The sequence below is a fragment of the Curcuma longa genome, chromosome 3 (genome assembly GCF_044706935.1).
Source record: "Curcuma longa cultivar G26 ecotype Majalengka, Jawa Barat chromosome 3, ITB_CL_G26_1.1, whole genome shotgun sequence".
In the NCBI taxonomy this organism is placed as follows: domain Eukaryota; kingdom Viridiplantae; phylum Streptophyta; class Magnoliopsida; order Zingiberales; family Zingiberaceae; genus Curcuma; species Curcuma longa.
The window spans coordinates 11,679,126-11,695,011 of record NC_133863.1 but is presented as its reverse complement, the minus strand read 5'-3'; the positions used below and the strand labels follow the sequence as shown (position 1 = coordinate 11,695,011).

General features: G+C 39.6%; 4 protein-coding genes across 6 annotated transcripts; all 4 read right to left on the bottom strand.

Moving 5' to 3' along the window:
- Positions 1-1,514: 1,514 nt before the first annotated feature.
- LOC141823359 (uncharacterized) lies at positions 1,515-3,986 on the bottom strand. The gene is made up of 2 exons (XM_074710633.1): positions 3,665-3,986; positions 1,515-1,816 (listed from the first exon to the last, which is right to left on the bottom strand). The coding sequence occupies exons 1-2, from the start codon at positions 3,911-3,913 to the stop codon at positions 1,580-1,582; spliced, it is 486 nt and encodes a 161-aa protein (XP_074566734.1). The 5' UTR covers positions 3,914-3,986; the 3' UTR covers positions 1,515-1,579.
- Positions 3,987-5,532: 1,546 nt separating this feature from the next.
- On the bottom strand, positions 5,533-8,617 carry LOC141824298 (large ribosomal subunit protein eL13y-like). Its single transcript, XM_074711561.1, has 5 exons — positions 8,543-8,617; positions 8,021-8,138; positions 7,734-7,867; positions 6,054-6,212; positions 5,533-5,884 (listed from the first exon to the last, which is right to left on the bottom strand). Exons 2-5 carry the CDS (start codon positions 8,127-8,129, stop codon positions 5,660-5,662), a joined length of 627 nt encoding a protein of 208 aa, XP_074567662.1. The 5' UTR covers positions 8,130-8,138; positions 8,543-8,617; the 3' UTR covers positions 5,533-5,659.
- A 609-nt stretch (positions 8,618-9,226) lies between these two features.
- On the bottom strand, positions 9,227-11,408 carry LOC141824424 (growth-regulating factor 5-like). Of its 2 annotated transcripts, XM_074711708.1 has the most exons (4): positions 11,130-11,408; positions 10,320-10,698; positions 9,559-10,037; positions 9,227-9,483 (listed from the first exon to the last, which is right to left on the bottom strand). In XM_074711708.1, exons 1-4 carry the CDS (start codon positions 11,404-11,406, stop codon positions 9,476-9,478), a joined length of 1,143 nt encoding a protein of 380 aa, XP_074567809.1. In that variant the 5' UTR covers positions 11,407-11,408; the 3' UTR covers positions 9,227-9,475. The 2 variants fall into 2 exon arrangements, with proteins under 2 accessions (XP_074567809.1, XP_074567808.1); XM_074711707.1 differs by having other exon boundaries at positions 9,227-10,037.
- A 1,269-nt stretch (positions 11,409-12,677) lies between these two features.
- Positions 12,678-15,649, bottom strand: LOC141824308 (syntaxin-43-like). 2 transcript variants are annotated; one of them, XM_074711570.1, is made up of 7 exons: positions 15,334-15,649; positions 14,962-15,051; positions 14,802-14,879; positions 14,500-14,577; positions 14,293-14,358; positions 14,130-14,210; positions 12,678-13,219 (listed from the first exon to the last, which is right to left on the bottom strand). In XM_074711570.1, the coding sequence occupies exons 1-7, from the start codon at positions 15,628-15,630 to the stop codon at positions 13,112-13,114; spliced, it is 798 nt and encodes a 265-aa protein (XP_074567671.1). In that variant the 5' UTR covers positions 15,631-15,649; the 3' UTR covers positions 12,678-13,111. The 2 variants fall into 2 exon arrangements, with proteins under 2 accessions (XP_074567671.1, XP_074567672.1); XM_074711571.1 differs by having other exon boundaries at positions 14,965-15,051.
- Positions 15,650-15,886: the final 237 nt, after the last annotated feature.

The window sequence follows — 15,886 nt, the reverse complement described above, 5'->3', positions numbered from 1 at the left end:
TTTTCTAATGTTATGATGTTCGAATTATTAATGACACTGAATCATCTATATTTCTTAGATTTATTTAGTCCCCGGGGTTATGGTACAGCGATAGGACATTTAGGCTATCACTCAGACATCCACGGTTCGATCCCCAGTTACGAGCGTATTTGTAGAAATTTTTCTCCAAATGAAGATCGCAATCAAAGGATGTTGATTTGGGTTAGCCACTACGTGCGCTTCCCAATTTATCCTGATGGTCGGATAGAAAATTTTCATGAAATCGGACCAGTCACCCAGGGATTGAGTCAATACGACTAAATATATTATCATTTTTTTTCTTAGATTTATTTAATGAATGATTAATGAAATCTAATTATTTATTTTCGAAATTAATAGATCTTAAGAGTTGGATAACTGCATTAATAAAAAATATATATATAAATATTAGCGGCATCATTAAATTTACGGGTAGGGTGTGATTTGATGGTCCCCACCGTGACTCTACACATAGGCACAGTTGGTACGAGGAGCGTCTGAGTCACGAGTGGTGGGTGTAAATTTGGGCTTGACTCCGGAAGCAGAAGCCCACGACATGTCGACACGCGTCCACCTTGGCCGAGGTCTCGAATCCATCGTCCACTCTGCGGCCTCATTTTTTTATTTACTATTTTTGAGAAAATTTCATTTACCTCCCAAACTGTCACCGGTTTCAAAACACCCCTATATAGTTTTAGTATTATCAGAATGGCCCTATTATATAGGGTTTGACTGTTAGTATTTCATGCCATACTCAACCATAAGTATTGTCAATTCAACCACTCTATTGTCAACAATTACAAAAAAGATCATAGGAGGGTGCAATAGCAATAATAAAAAGTTATAAGAGGTACTTCACATTACTGTATGAGGTAAAATGACAGCCATCATGGTCAACTGTAATTTTTCGATTTACCTCTTCACAGATGGTCATGAGACCGATTGTGTATGATAAATTCCACCAAGAAAAAGAAATGAAAATTTGCAGTAGTATGGGACAGCTACATGCCAATTGTATCATATAAACTAAACTTTTATCTTTTGATCCATATGTATTCTATGGAATGGTATGAAAAATAGTTATGAAAGATAATAGGAGAATAATTATTCCATAACAATTCTTAGACTAAATGTATTCTTACAATTAAAACATAAACATTGTTGTTCTTTGAGAATGTATATAAAAACAAATAACTATTCATGAAACCAGAATTCACCATGAGTGATAAAAGAGTGCAACAAGCATACGTTCCATAAATTAGTACAAGGGTTTCACAGATGGGTTTTGGGGAAGGAAAGATCAAAAGCTTCACTTAGGTCATCCTTGAATGTGCCAATACAAAAGGCAATTGCTAGGAGAACTTTAGAGAACTGTCAAAGGCATTACAAGCTTTTGCACCTCGTCACAGTCGAAAATTGGTCGTGCGACAGTAAGCAACGCTAAGAAAGGGCATGTTATTGTAGTTTACAATGCAGGGATACCAATTGCACACATTGGCGGATGCGAGAGCAGTTCAGTGGCATTTTGAGATCTCCTGTTCTAAAGGTTGATTGCTTATCATCACACCCACTGCAATCTTCCTTGGTACTCCAAGCTTTGATGTATGTTCCCATCGGCGACAATGACCTGTTTTCTCATGGCCATGGCAGTAGACCGAGTGTTGTACTTTGCCTGCAACTTAGGTGGAGTCATTTGGTTCTCCATGGGAAGCATCTCAGTTTTGACTTCGCTCAAGAACTCATCTGCCACATCTCCATCTTCATCCATGCGCAGTCTTCTTGCGTACCACCTGAAACCCTGAGAGTAAAAGGGAAAACGGGGAATGAGATCAGCTCCACAAAAAGCACATTAATGCCCCAGATAGGAGCGAAGTAGACACACTCATCATATCAGTATCAAGAAAAGAGGCTTTGTGATGACTCATAGTCGTTAGTACTGAGAGAACAACAATGACACCGCCTATAGAACATTTCAAGAAACAATAAGTTAAAAAGACTACACAAAGATAATAAGAACATGATCGAAAAGCCTATTTCATATAAAGTTAGATATATTTAAATAATTTGATGATGAAATACTGATGGTGCAATAATGAGGAAGTACTCAACTAGCACTCAGTGATAAGAGGACAAACATCACTACAATAAGAGAAACTACAAGGGTTAAACTTGGTTTTAAAAACAATGGAATGGCAAGTTGGAGCTTTGCATAATTGCTCGATCTTTTCCTGTATGAAATACTGCAAAAGATTTTAGGGCTTTCATCAGATACAACGTAGGTTCAATGGTTTTATGGTATGTAGAAATGTCTAAATTGGCTGTGCAAGGATATATGCATAAAGATAGAGCGAAAGACTAGCTTGCTCTCCTGAGATTAACATAAGTCTTTTGGTGCAGTAACTACATGCAATTTTGGGTAGCTAATATTTCAATGATTCAATCCACAACATTCATGAAGGAACAAAAGTGTTTTTTATGCTCAAAAAGAATCAATCACCTATTGTTCTTTTTCACCTCTAATATTTAGGCACTAAAATGTGATTCTTAATATCCCTCTTCTAATATGACTGTTGCTTAATCTACTCATTTAGGGGGATAAACCCTGAGATGTAATCTTCTGTTCATCCTACAAATATCTCCTTCTGATTCATCAGCATGAATATAATTGCACCAACAAAACCCTACAAATTTCAGCTGAAGAAAATACAGTAAGGATCCATTTCATCTCTTTTTCAATTATTCTTCTTTTCTCTATATTTTGAAACATGAAAGATAGTTTAGAGAACTAAAAAAAGTATAATCAGCAGTCGTTTTCTTGCAATTTGATAATCCTCTGAGTATCATTCTGTCTGGAGCAGTTCTCTCACATAAATTGTTTTCTATGTTCATAGACCAACAGCCAGCCAGGAATAGATTCTAGTCTTCTAGAGTAAATGTAACTGATAAAATTAGTAACATTGATCCCCAAATCTACTTCATTGATACTTGTAGATATCTTAACACTTACCACCCAGTTTAATGAACCAATCTGCAACTACTCTCAATTTCTGTCAGGATTCATTCTTGTTCACGATCGAACTCCTGAAGAACGGAAACCTCAACGATTTCAGAGAAACAATAACAAGCACAAAAAAGGTGCGACCTTTTCTTCCACCAATAAGCCAGTCAGAGTAAGAGTCCTTCAGTCTTCTAGAGTCAATGTAACTGATAATATTAGTAAAATCTTTCCCTAAATATACTACATTGATACTTACGGAAACCTTAGCGCTTAAACCCAATTTATTGAACCAATCTGTGATCGAACCGCTAAAGAAGAGAAAGTTCAAATACATGTACAAAGACACAAGACGTCAAAGTTCAAATACATTACTCTGTTCATACACCAATGCGCCAGCCAGGAAGAGATTCTAGTCGTCGAGAGTAATGCAACTAAGAATATTGGTAAAATTGTTCCCTAAATCTACGTCATTAATACTTCCATATATCTCAACACCTGTCGCCCAATTTAACGGACCAGCCTACGACTAACCCTTAAAGAAGAGAAAGTTCAGAGATCGAAGAGGAAAAAAAACACCAAAAAAATGCTCGACCTTTCTCGGTTAAAATGGTGACTGGATTAGAAGAAAAGGGGGCGAAAAAAGTTTACCTGGACTCCGCCTTCGCCGGGATCGCAAGGAACAAGGACGGAACCGAGGTTGGGACGCTCGACGGCGACCGGCACCTGCACGCCGAACCCTCTAGCGGCGGTTCGGGCCGGTGGGCCGCCGACGTTGCGGGCGGCGCCGTCGTCCGCGCCGCCACTGCCTTCGCCTTTTGGGCGCCGAGCGTCCTCCCCCTCCTCCTCGTCTTCCCGAGACAGGCCGAGAAAGCCAGCGATCCGTCGGAAGAGTCCCATGGGAGAGATCCTCGCGACGCCGCCTCCTACAAGGACGAAAGGATTCGAGTGTGCGTGTAGCCGTGAGGCAGCACTGTGAAACCCCAATCTGTAAATAATAAAATAACGAGTAGGATTAATAAATAAAACTATTTTTAATTTTTAATTAGTGAAAATTTTACAAACCCGAGCAAATCTAGTGTTTAACGTTTAGTTTGATTTGAATTAATTTATATATATTTTTAATTATATTAATATTCAATTTAAAAATTACAAATTATTTATAAATAATATTCATGAATACATTTTATAAATTATATTTATCAATAAAATTTTTTATTAAACATAAAACTCTTAAAATAAATAAATAAATAATATCAAATTCATTAATTAATTACATAAATTTAAAAAAAAAAAAAATTTGATCAAACAAACTCAAAATTAAAACTAAGAATTCTACAACGTCTAAACAAATTAAACTTAAGCTTATAAAAAAACTAAAATAAAGTTAAATAACTATTTTAACTATTTACTTTATTTTAGATCCAACTTCACCTCATTCAGAAAAAAGTGAACTCATAATTTAGAACACAGTGAACAAGGAATATATTCGTTTAAAATTGTGGTGTTTGGATCATTTTGACCAGTCAGTTTATTCGTGGTCTCATTTATGAGTATCAGATTTAGACAAGTCAGGTAATAAGAGTCCATCTACTAATGCTTATCGACTATAACCAAATTAAAGATGAGAGGTTTTTTTTCCATCTGCTAATTATATTGTGTTCTTCATCATGGAGAACGCGAGCAATTGCATCATGGCAGCACAAATCAAGCTCAAATCAACTCGAGCAGAGCTAGAAGTTGCTAGCGAAGGACTGATTCCGGGGTCGACATCTCGCCCGAGGGAAGGAGAAACTGCTGGCGGAGAGAGAACAGGGGCCGGTGCTGGTTCAGCCGACACAGGAGTCGCCGGAGGCGGCAGCGGAGGAGGCTGAGGCAGCAGCATTACGGCTGCTATTCCATGGCACCTAAAGGTGAATCCAGCAATGCAGACATCAGGGTAAACAAGCAGTGTATCATGCAGGTAGAATTCTCTACGGCCACTGTTGGTGATCTTGATCATGTTGCCGGCGAGGTACGTGGGCAGGACAGTTCCGGTGGGGAGGCCGGCCAAGTCACGGAAGGCCAGGGGGGCAGGGATGGCATGAGCAAGGAGGAAGTCGAGGATCTTGTCCTCGGAGAGGCCGAGCTGGGAGAGAGCGCGGTCACTGGGCATGAGGAAGGTGGCATTGCAAGGGAGCTTGTCTAGCACCATGTTGACGAGCATGGAGAAGGAGAAGTAGCTGGCCCGCTGCATCTCATGGGTCGCCGAGGAGAGGCCACCGTCAAACATCAGCGACGGCAGTGGTCGAGTGAGGGAGGAGTTCGACAATGGTGGGGTGAGGGAGGAGACCTCAGCAAGAAGGCAAAGGATAATGAATGGGCAAAGAAGAGTAGCCATGGCAGATGCTTACTGAAGGGCTGTTGTGGCACAGATGAAGTTATAGAATGGTGTCACACTGGTGTCATGGGTTATCTACCAACAAGCATGCCTAAGGCGTTACAGGTTTAACCAGTCTAGCTATCTAATAGACTCAGCATAACATCAAGTTTAAATTTAAAAGTGCAGTAGGGAACAAGTCTGGAACAAAAAAATCGACAGAAATAAAGAACTGACGAACCCACAACTGGTGGTTCATAGTAAACCATGATGACAAAATCTTCTACTTATTTCTTCTCTTCCTTTTCAGCTTCAGCAGCCTTCTTCAGCCTTGCGCCAACCTGCCGCTTGTTCATCCGCTCGACACGAAGCTTGGCATAAGCGTTGAACGATTTCATTTCATCAGTAACTTTAACGAGCTCAACGGATTGAGGCTTCTGACGAAGGATGGGGAGGATTGGACCTTCAACTTGGGTAGCAGTTGCCAGTTCCTCAGCAGTGGAGTCTCCAGCCTGCATGAGAATGAAAAATCAAAATTTAGAAAAATTGAGAGATCAAGTGAGAGAGAATTACAAATTCACTTTGGAGTACACGAAGATGAAGGATATAAGTAATACAACTATGAATCCCAAGGTGAGTTCAAACATAGCTAGATGTGAGAGGAATGGAGTTGAAGCTCACCTTAAATTTGTGTGGGCGCCTTGGGAAGATGACAAGCTTGGCTTTATATGTCTTCAGCCTTTGCACATTCGCTTGGAGACCCTCTAGGGATCGATTTTTTCGCCTGTGATCAACTGCAATGCCAATAGTTGGTGCGAGCTTCTTGGAAATGCCAGCAGCCTGCAGCCATAGAAGATGAAACAATGACAATAGATTTGTGCACTATGAAGTGAAGAAGCTTTATTCAGAAAACTGTAATTAAAAACATCTATACAATCATGGATGATATAAAAACATATATATATAAAGTACAATTTCATTCAGTACTGTCCCAACAGCTCTGGTCAACCCAAAGTAACCATGAATTCTATATGCAGGTTTTCAAAGCAGTACACTAGTTTTTTATGCTTTCTTCAAGGTGGTATATTGCATTTGTGGTCTTCCAGCAGAATGAGATCACAGCAGAGAGGCCTCACATCAGTAAAATATATGAAAAATAATAAAAATACAGCAATTGAGTTATTTTGTAGAGGTTAAAGCGTTATGATTTGTATAAAAGTTAGTCCTGTTAAGAATGAAAGCCATGACAACTAATAGTTGTCTTCACGCCATCTTCCAGAAGAGAATAGAAATGTTTCAGCTCGCATGCTTTCAAAACCCAACTAATCAAAGAGGCAGGTGAAAATATATAATGTATCGTTCTACATCTGCTACCTCAACTAACAATAAGCAAATTCATGGAATCTAAACAATCTACAATGCCACATAACACTGAATTATTAAAGAAAAGAACTGGCAAAATAACAGTAAGAACTCATGCAAAAACATTCAGTATAACATGAAAATATTCCAGACAAATACACTTCTAATATTTATTGTACATATTTATGTACATTTCCCTAGAGCTGTAAAGGGGTTTGAACGTTTGTTTTTGCTGATTGCTTAGTGTGTGTTTTGTGTGTGTGTAGAAAGCCAAAAGGGGAAGGTATTGAACAAAAAAAGGGTTATTTCAAATGCCTATTGATAGCCAAAATCAGCTGTTTCTGGCACTGAAATATTCTGGTAGTTCACTATTAAAGTTTACTTTGTGCTTGACTTATGAATTCATGAACAAAAGCTTGTGAAGATTATATGTGTATGATCAACATTCGTCAATTTGGTCTCCCGTTAAACATTTTATTCTACCAAGCACATATCTAGGCTTTGTTCAAAAGGTATACCACACTAGTTAATACAGAATTCTGTGATAGGTTTAACCAAACAGTGAAAAAAGCAATAACATATACCTTATTGCACATCAATATATCTGTTTCTTCTGGATACATATTGAACATGTTTTTCAAATTTAAAGTACCATCAAAGCTTGCTCAAACCATGGTGAATAACCTTATAGTTCAGCTAAAGCTTGTTTATGAAGTAGCATCAAAACTTGTCAACAAATTCAACTTATTCTGGGCTCCAAAACTGATAAGGGGCCAACAACATTTCTGAAAATGAGCTCAAAATGAATTTGAATTTAATAACAACTTATACAGCATATTTTTTTTAAGAAGCAAACATGAAATATTTTGAACTCTAATCGTCCATGACCCTCTCATAACAGCAAAATAAAGTGCGTTGCAGGTAACAAATATCTCATGGTATCAAATAAAGTTAGTGAAATATCAGCATTAACTAAAAAATAATTAAACCATCATGCACCTTCAGTTCTTCAAGGGTAAAACCCCTGCCAGCTCTGGATTTCATGTTGTATTTTAGTGTCGGACATTGCACGACAGGACGGAGGGGGCCAGCAGTTGGACGTGGGAAAATCTTGGCAGCTTTCTTCTGCCGAGCTGTATGAAAAATGCTACCATCAGTAAATGCAAAATCCTCTTAAGCCACAAACCAAACGAGATAATTCACGAGAGTGTCTAGCTTAAAACCATAAAATACCAAAAATCCTCTAGTAGCAAAAGATAGCGAGTAAATGAAAAGATAAAACAAACCAATGCGTCTCCTAGTTTTCCGAGCAGGCTGGTCGAACCAGGTCTTCACATAGTTCTGCCAATGCTTCCTGAAATGGCTGTTAGGCACAACATTGTTATGCTTCACCATGGCTTAAACCTAAAACCAACACAGAATTAGATTCAAGTAAAGGTTATAAACTTGGGATCGAAATATACAACAATTTGAAGAGGAGATAAGAGTGCACAACAACAGAAATCTGTTATTGAAACAGCAAAACCCAACATCCCATGCTCCTTGATCTCAATTCAAAGAAAACATAGAAAAAGCTTTTAAAAAATGATTATTCAATAGCACTCAAGAACGAAAATTTTCGCACCAAAATCAAATCATAAACAGATCACAAAATTGTAAAATTCTAAGACAAGAGACGCAAAACAAAAACTCGGAACAGTTGACATTTACGGGAGCAAGCTCTGCTGCAATTCTTAGACCATTTGAGCTAAAGCAGAAAAAGAAAATTGGAAGAGGCCATGCTCACCAAGCACAAGCAAGAAGCTTACCTTGCTGCTCTTTTGGCTCCGCCGCAGGGGATAGCAACTCGCCGCTGGTTTGCAAAGCTAGGGTTTTATAGTGCGATGGGGTGAGCTCGATGCTTCTAAAAACCTAGGCCCAGCTCAGAGAGAAATGACCGGGAATGGACCGGACGAGGCCCATGGGCCCATTAATTCGTGATTGGTTGGGTTTGGGTTAGTTTGAATCAGATTTTTTTAATTAGCATTAAAATCACATCATTAACTTTAAAATAATCTTAAATGTAAGTTAGTAGAAGTAGGTGGATAAATAAAACTGCAATTTTTTTTATGAATTCACATATTTGTTAATTTTTAAAATTATAACGAATTTATTAATTTTAAAATAGATACCACATATTAAGATTTTATCACATATTTTGTAAATCTTGCATCATAATACTTAGCATTTCTTGTTTGAATTGATAGAAAAAAATGAAAAAAAAGGAAGAAATTCTCTCTAAAATGCTCATTTTAATTAAAAAAAATCAATCGATTTATTTGTGTTGTGCTATACAAACATTAATGAATAAATAATCAGAAAAAAGAAATAACAATAAACTACAAAGAGGCTCATTATAATTAACCCATGTAGCAAAGCAACGCTAATGCCAAGATAATTAAAGCATACTTTGAAAGTTTTATGAAATAATTGTTTAACTGCGATGGCATTAGACTAAAACATTAGATTCGACTTTGGAAAATGGTGAGGAAGTAATCGTTGCTTTGTTTAAATCACAGGACACATCAAGTTTCCTGAGAACAAAATTAACAAGACAGCCAATGAAATTTACTGAGTTCAAGAAGAATAAGAACAGCAGATTACTGAAGAAGTTTTGATCCACCATAGCAAAGAAGGCATGCATGCTCCAAACAAGTTACTGAACATATTCGATGGCAGCCGCGAGTCCCTATCCTTCCATTTCAATCATCTGCAAGTCGAGAATGAGAAATCAAAATGCCGTGTGAAGAAGAAGCACACGTCGCGAGCTCAAGAACAGACTCACCGTTGGGTGACCTGGAAGAGGTAGTAGAGAAATCGGAGGAGGAAGCCATGGGAAAGGACATCGAGAGCTGAGTGGTCGAGAAGGATGTGCGATTGGATCTGTCTTCCTCGATGTCGGACCATGAGTCTCTAGCTTTGGGCCACTCGTCGAAGAAAGGCCGGAGGAATTGGCTTTCGTGCTTCGGCTCCGTCGAACCAAACTCACTACTCATGAAAGAGTGCTGCTGCTGCTGCTGTTGCTGTCTTGAAGTTGAACTGCCAGTAACCTGGCCGATATTTTCTTGAAGCGACTGAAGCTGAGGGTAAGAGCTCTGGAGGAGAGAAGGTTCTCTAGTTTTCAACAGGGGAAACGAAGAAACTCGCGAAGGTGCCAAGCACCATGAACTGTCGACTGAATCCACAACGAGGCTCCTTGCATTTCCAGTAGTTTCTAAGAAGAAACTGTGTTCATCCACACCAGGTTTAACGCCAGAGAAGTACCTGCAACTTCCAGATGAATGAATATTTGCATATGTTCAAACAATGTTCATTCGTGAAGCTTTTCTTGTGGTGGTAACCAGATTATATAGTAAAAGAAGTAAGCTATGAGACTGAAACAAGGTGAACTAGATCATTCGACCATAACATGAACTATTAGGTTTTACTTCATTCACTACTCTACCTAAGATTATTGTACTCCTGCAGAAATGATGGAGTAAGCAAATAAGCACACTTCAAGCCATGTAAAGCTGCATTGAAAAAGGGCCAGCTTAAGGTACCAACCTGTTAGCAAAAGGGCCAGGGTCCATGGACAGCTGAGTCAAGCTGGAGCCACCAAGGCACAAGCTTTGGGCATTGACATGACTTGCAACAGAATGCTGGGGATTAATGCTCTGCGAGTTTCCCCCACCACTACCACCAGCACCACTGCTGCTCGCAGCGGTGACTGTTGTTGAAGATGACTGCAGTTGGGAAGCAGATTGTGATTGCGATTGTGATTCCACAGGCTTTCTTGAACGGTTGCGGCCGCGATGCATGTGACGCTCACAATACTTGGAGTCAGGGTGGGCGTCCTTGGAGCAGCGCCACTTCTTCCCATCGGTTCGCCGGCACCGCCCTGGCTCAGGGTCCAGCTTCTTTCCGTAGTAGGAGCAGTAAGCTACTGAACTCAAAGAAACAACCAACCATATGACCAATCTCATTCACGCAGTCAACAGGAATCAAAAGAATGAATTTAGCATTTGGGATGAGAAGTATACAAAGCATAAAAATCTCGAAGAGGAAAACAAACAGAAACTCTGATTAGCAACAGTCGCAGGACTGTTGCTGGAAGAAAACTTGAATATTGTAAACAAGTAAAGGGAAATCACTTCGTCCACAGGTGTCGAGAATAAAAGCCAGAAATAACCAAAGCTAAGTTTCGAAATAAAGATCACATTTGTTTTTGTTTTTGTTTTTTTTTTTTGCTTAATCTCGCTAAAACCACACAGATCGAAGTCGCAAATGACAGCCGGAACAAAAAACAACGCGATTTAGATCTCAGAAAAGGACGTTCAAACAAAACCACAAAGGGGGAACAAGGAAAGGGCTTACGAGCAGGATGGTGCCAGTATCGACCAGGTAGGGCTTCGAAGCTCCTCCTGATAGGAATCAAGAGCTCGGGCGGCACGGGCACCCCGGCCATCAGGTACTTGTAGATCAGCGCCTGGTGCTCCAGCTCCTGCCACTGCGCCGCCGTGAAGGGCGGCCGCACCCCGAACCCCGCCACCGCCGCCGCCGCCGCCGCCGCCGAGGTGTTCATCGGAAAACCCGAAAGGCCGAGAGGGAGAGACGGTTCCAAGGAAAAGGAGGCGCCTTTGAGCTCACCCATGGCGGCAGGCGACCGTCGCGGTCGGGCCCCCCGCCGGCGAGGCAGCCACGCAGAGCTCCGTCATTTCACTGTCAACGAGGAAGAGGAACGGAAGGGGGTGTCGGTAGACAGATAAGTGGATGGATAAAAGGGAGAGTTTTAAAGAGAGGAGGAGGAGAGAGGGTGCGTGAGAGAGGTTAATCAATGGCGGAGAAGAGATAGAGATGGTGATAGGAGATGATATGGGGATGGGAGAAGGGAGGTGGGACTGTGTCCCTATCTGAATCTTTGGGCTTCTCAGTGTGCGTTGGGAAGGGAGACAGTATCTGTTCCTGAGCAGGAAAGAGAAACTACTCACAACAGCAAAAGTTTTTTACTTTTGCTGCTAGTAACAATTTAATTCTTGACAACCATTCGATGCCTAAACAGAGTCAAAGGACCTCAATCTCTCAACCAATCATGATCAAAGAGGTGAACCAAACCATTGCATGAGGAATCAGGCCTCTTCCAGAGGGCTTTATAAGGCTCTTAGCTGGCTTGCAAATAGGGCAAGAGATTTTACCATGAGATTTTATCAGGGTAGTCCATGGGCAACGCTGATGAACCCTAAAGTTCAAACCGAGTGGGTGCCAACTTTGTCTCAAGTAGTCGGACAGGCTTTGTTCCCTTGCCAAGGAATTTTTCTCTTTTTTAACTTGAGTGGTAGCAAGGTCGCCGGCATCTTCTTGTGTGTGGCATAGGGAAACTGCCTTTTGCTTCCGAGCATCTGCTACTACAATGTTGTGTCTGGGGAGAGGAAAAAGCTCTCTTCGTTCATATCGTTGTGGGTGGGATCAGTGGCTGCGATAAGGGCAATCATCTCTAAGCCATGACTTGCCCATCACTTCAGTTAGATGTCACGGGCCCCATTCCGTTCTTTCGGTGCTGCTTTGCACAAAACAAGCAGCCAAAATCTACTGTGAAGGGAAAACATAATGAAACAACAAAAAAGAACAAATGCTCGGTTCGGTCTGATGGAGCAGTAGCTGTAGCTGGTTCAACCGGAGCCATTGAGGAAATAATAAAAAAATTATATAGGCTGGATCACTGGGACAAGGGGGTCCATCTTCGTGTTGTCGGTTGTTGAGGAGCTGACAATGAAAGATGGGTGTAATAGAAGCGAGATAACCCTCAAGAATGTGATCCGACGAGTTATTTCTTGAAAACCAGCTGCAACTTGTAATGGAGGAACAGATCAGGTCAATGCACAATCTGCACCAAACATTTTACAAGTAGTTGACGAAGCCATCTTTATTGCCAGGAGAGGTAATATACCTATGAAGAACCAATGGAGGCAAATTGAGTACCATGTTCCAGCTTTTCTGAAAATAATCTATTAGCGAGGATGGTGTGAATGTCCCAAGAGTAAAATCTTATGAATTGGAAGCATTGTTTGAATGAGTCTTTACAGAGCCTTCTTTTACAACACTTCAAAAATTCCTGCAACTCTCTGAGTAGCACCAACCTGAAGCTTCTCACCATTTGCTATCCGTCCGAGGAGATACTCCTAGGATAACTGTGATCTAATATTTGGACCAATCTTGCACCCGGAATGAAGCAAAAAGAACCTGTCTCAGTGATTCACTTCATCAAGTATTCGTTAGACAGACCAACACACTTTGATAACTGAAGACCGGTGCTGAATGTTCACAAGAAATGCCAAATGGACCGTCTGGGTTGAAGTGGATCAGAAGAGTATGGTTTTCAGGATCAAGAGGGCAAGCATGATGAGGCACAATAAAATAAGCACAGTCGCACACATGACCATTCCACCTTTTTTCTGTGTTCTCTCTGCCTGCAGAAATCCACAACCGATTAGGACAGTAGAGTTGCTTACAAATTCTATACAGGTTCAACGACATCAAATACACGTGACAGAATACAATTTCTATAAATGTAGGAATGGTGCAAAACAAAGATGTAGAAGCAGAATTCAAACTGCATGTATGCTTCACTAAGCATGTAGAGGGTTCAAACATCAATATCTTCTGTAGTGTCACAAAACATTAACCTGAAGAGCACATATAAAGAGGTGTATCTAATTGGTCAAGAAAAAATGTAGGCTATAACCAGCTAATCATTCTTGGCATTTCTCTTGGTTCAGCTGACATGCATGTTCTAGAGTTTAGACGATGCTACAGACGTATAAAACTCACTGAGGTTTCTTTCTGCTCTTATAGACAGTTAATTTATCTTTTATTGGAAATAACATGCACCTTAATGCTATTACTTCCAAAAGGACATCATTGTTTGGAGAAAAAGAACACTAATAAAATGGTAATGCATAAGAGTTAGGCAAGTGGTAAAACTAGTAAAAGTGTAACAGAGTCAAGATTCAAGAATGTGAAAATAAGCAGAACAATGAGAATAGACGCATGAGCAAATGTGAAAAAAAAAACATAGAGCATGGGCCGACCAAGGAACATATACATATTATGTGCATATTATTTATGAGATTCCATAACCTATAATAATGAAAGAGCCACTTAATTATCTATCCATTGCCATTTGACTCATGGACATCAAACAAATTTCTTGTATGGCATCAACCAAAATTTACTTCATAATCACAAATAACCAGCAAAAAAGAGGCAATTTTTTATTTTTTTTCTATGACTGACATAACCAGCTCACATCTTTTAGTACCATAGAGAAAGGCAAAGGACAAAGCACAAGACAAAAAAAAAAAAAATCAGAGAGAGAACCTTCTCTAACTGTTTAAAGCCCTCTTCCACTGAACTTGCAACATTCTGTACATTGTAATCAATCCGGTCAACTATGGTTCCCTGTTCATATCACATGCATCAGAACGAGCTGCGTGGTATCCACATAAAATCCAGATCACTGGGTATCAGAAGAAAAGCTTACTTGATCTATGACAAGGACTGAGAGATCTTGCATGATCCGAGCAAGTTCATTCACTGATTCTACGACCTTTAACAAAGATTATCCATAGAGCCATGAAACATTTAGATGATACTAATACTCACAGCCATTGAACCTCATAATACCAACCCATAATGAATAAGATTGATTTATTGACCCAGGCAATCCAAATGTTTCAAATTATGTTACCTGTACAATCTCCCTTTCCCTCTCTCTTGTGAATGCCTCATTTTTCTTCAGTGTGGAAATTTGAACATCACTAAAACCCTGCAAAAAGGTTCAAAACCAAAGAAAAAGATCAGCACAGAAATTAAGGTGTTAACATGTGAGCTGAAACAGTCTTATGCTCAATCACGGAGGGAAAAAAATCCACATGCTTGAGTCAACAAATCATTAAGAAGTTTTGAACTAATAGCTGTCTGAGCTGCCCGTTAGGCATTCATTTCATACCTAAACTCTGAACTTACTGACAAATAAAAAGAAAGAATTACCACATCACCAAAGGCATCTTCTTCTAACTTGTGTCTAATTCCATTGCGATTCATCTCCAAATCAAAACCATCTTGTCCCTAAAATCATTAAAAAAACACCTTCATACTTTAAAACATATAAAACCAATTGTTAGAAAGATACAAATTCAGATCCACAAACCGCCTGCTGATGTTGGAGATGTTTTAAATAAGATGACTGTTTCTTTCTGAACTCCATTGAGAGGTTTTGGAGGTCGGTTGCAAGAGACCGCTGAGTAGCACACAAGTAAAAAACATGTGAAAATTTTGTCAAACAACATGTATAAACTCTAACAGTTGCTAGTGAAGTGCTTCATCATTGAATCAATTTTGAATTGTGATCAATAGGAAACCATCCAGACATTTCTTAATCAACTGAAGGTGATCATCCTAAAAAATTAACTTCATATTAGAAAATTTTTATTCCAAAATCACGTATGGATGTACTTAGCCAAAAATAAGAAATAGCTATCAAGAATCAAGAAAAGAAACTCAATGAAGAACTTTACTAGACCTGAACATTTTTCCGGACAGTTGAATCTTCAGAAGGATCACTGGAGGAAAGTTTTTGTAGTCTCTTCTCAGATTTCTTCAACAAATCTGTTATTTCATGACTTAGCAGTTCAATGGCATGTTGATCCTCTTTCCCATCTCCAAAAGAAGGCATCAAGGCTTTCGCATGAGCCTTGGCTAACTCTGCCATTTTTGTTCGAGCACGCTGCATGTTTGCAGCTAATTCTTCAGAAACATCCACCCATGCTGGAGGTAAACCAATCATAGCGGCGCCTGTACTGCAATAAGCTAACTGCATGTTTAATTGGTTTCTGGCATTTTGAATATCTGTAGAAATTGAGCGTTATTGTGAATATCATCATAAGGATTCCATCTTTTAAGTAAAGCTTTCACAACTTTTAACTAAAAAGATGAAACAAATAGGGATGAAAAGGAACAAAAAAGCTCATTAATTTGTTTTGCCTCACAAAAGTTCTGAAAACACAAAACAATTCTTAATTAAATCCCAAAAGAATTAGATTTTTCAAGCAGCGAAAAGCAAAAAAGTCATAATC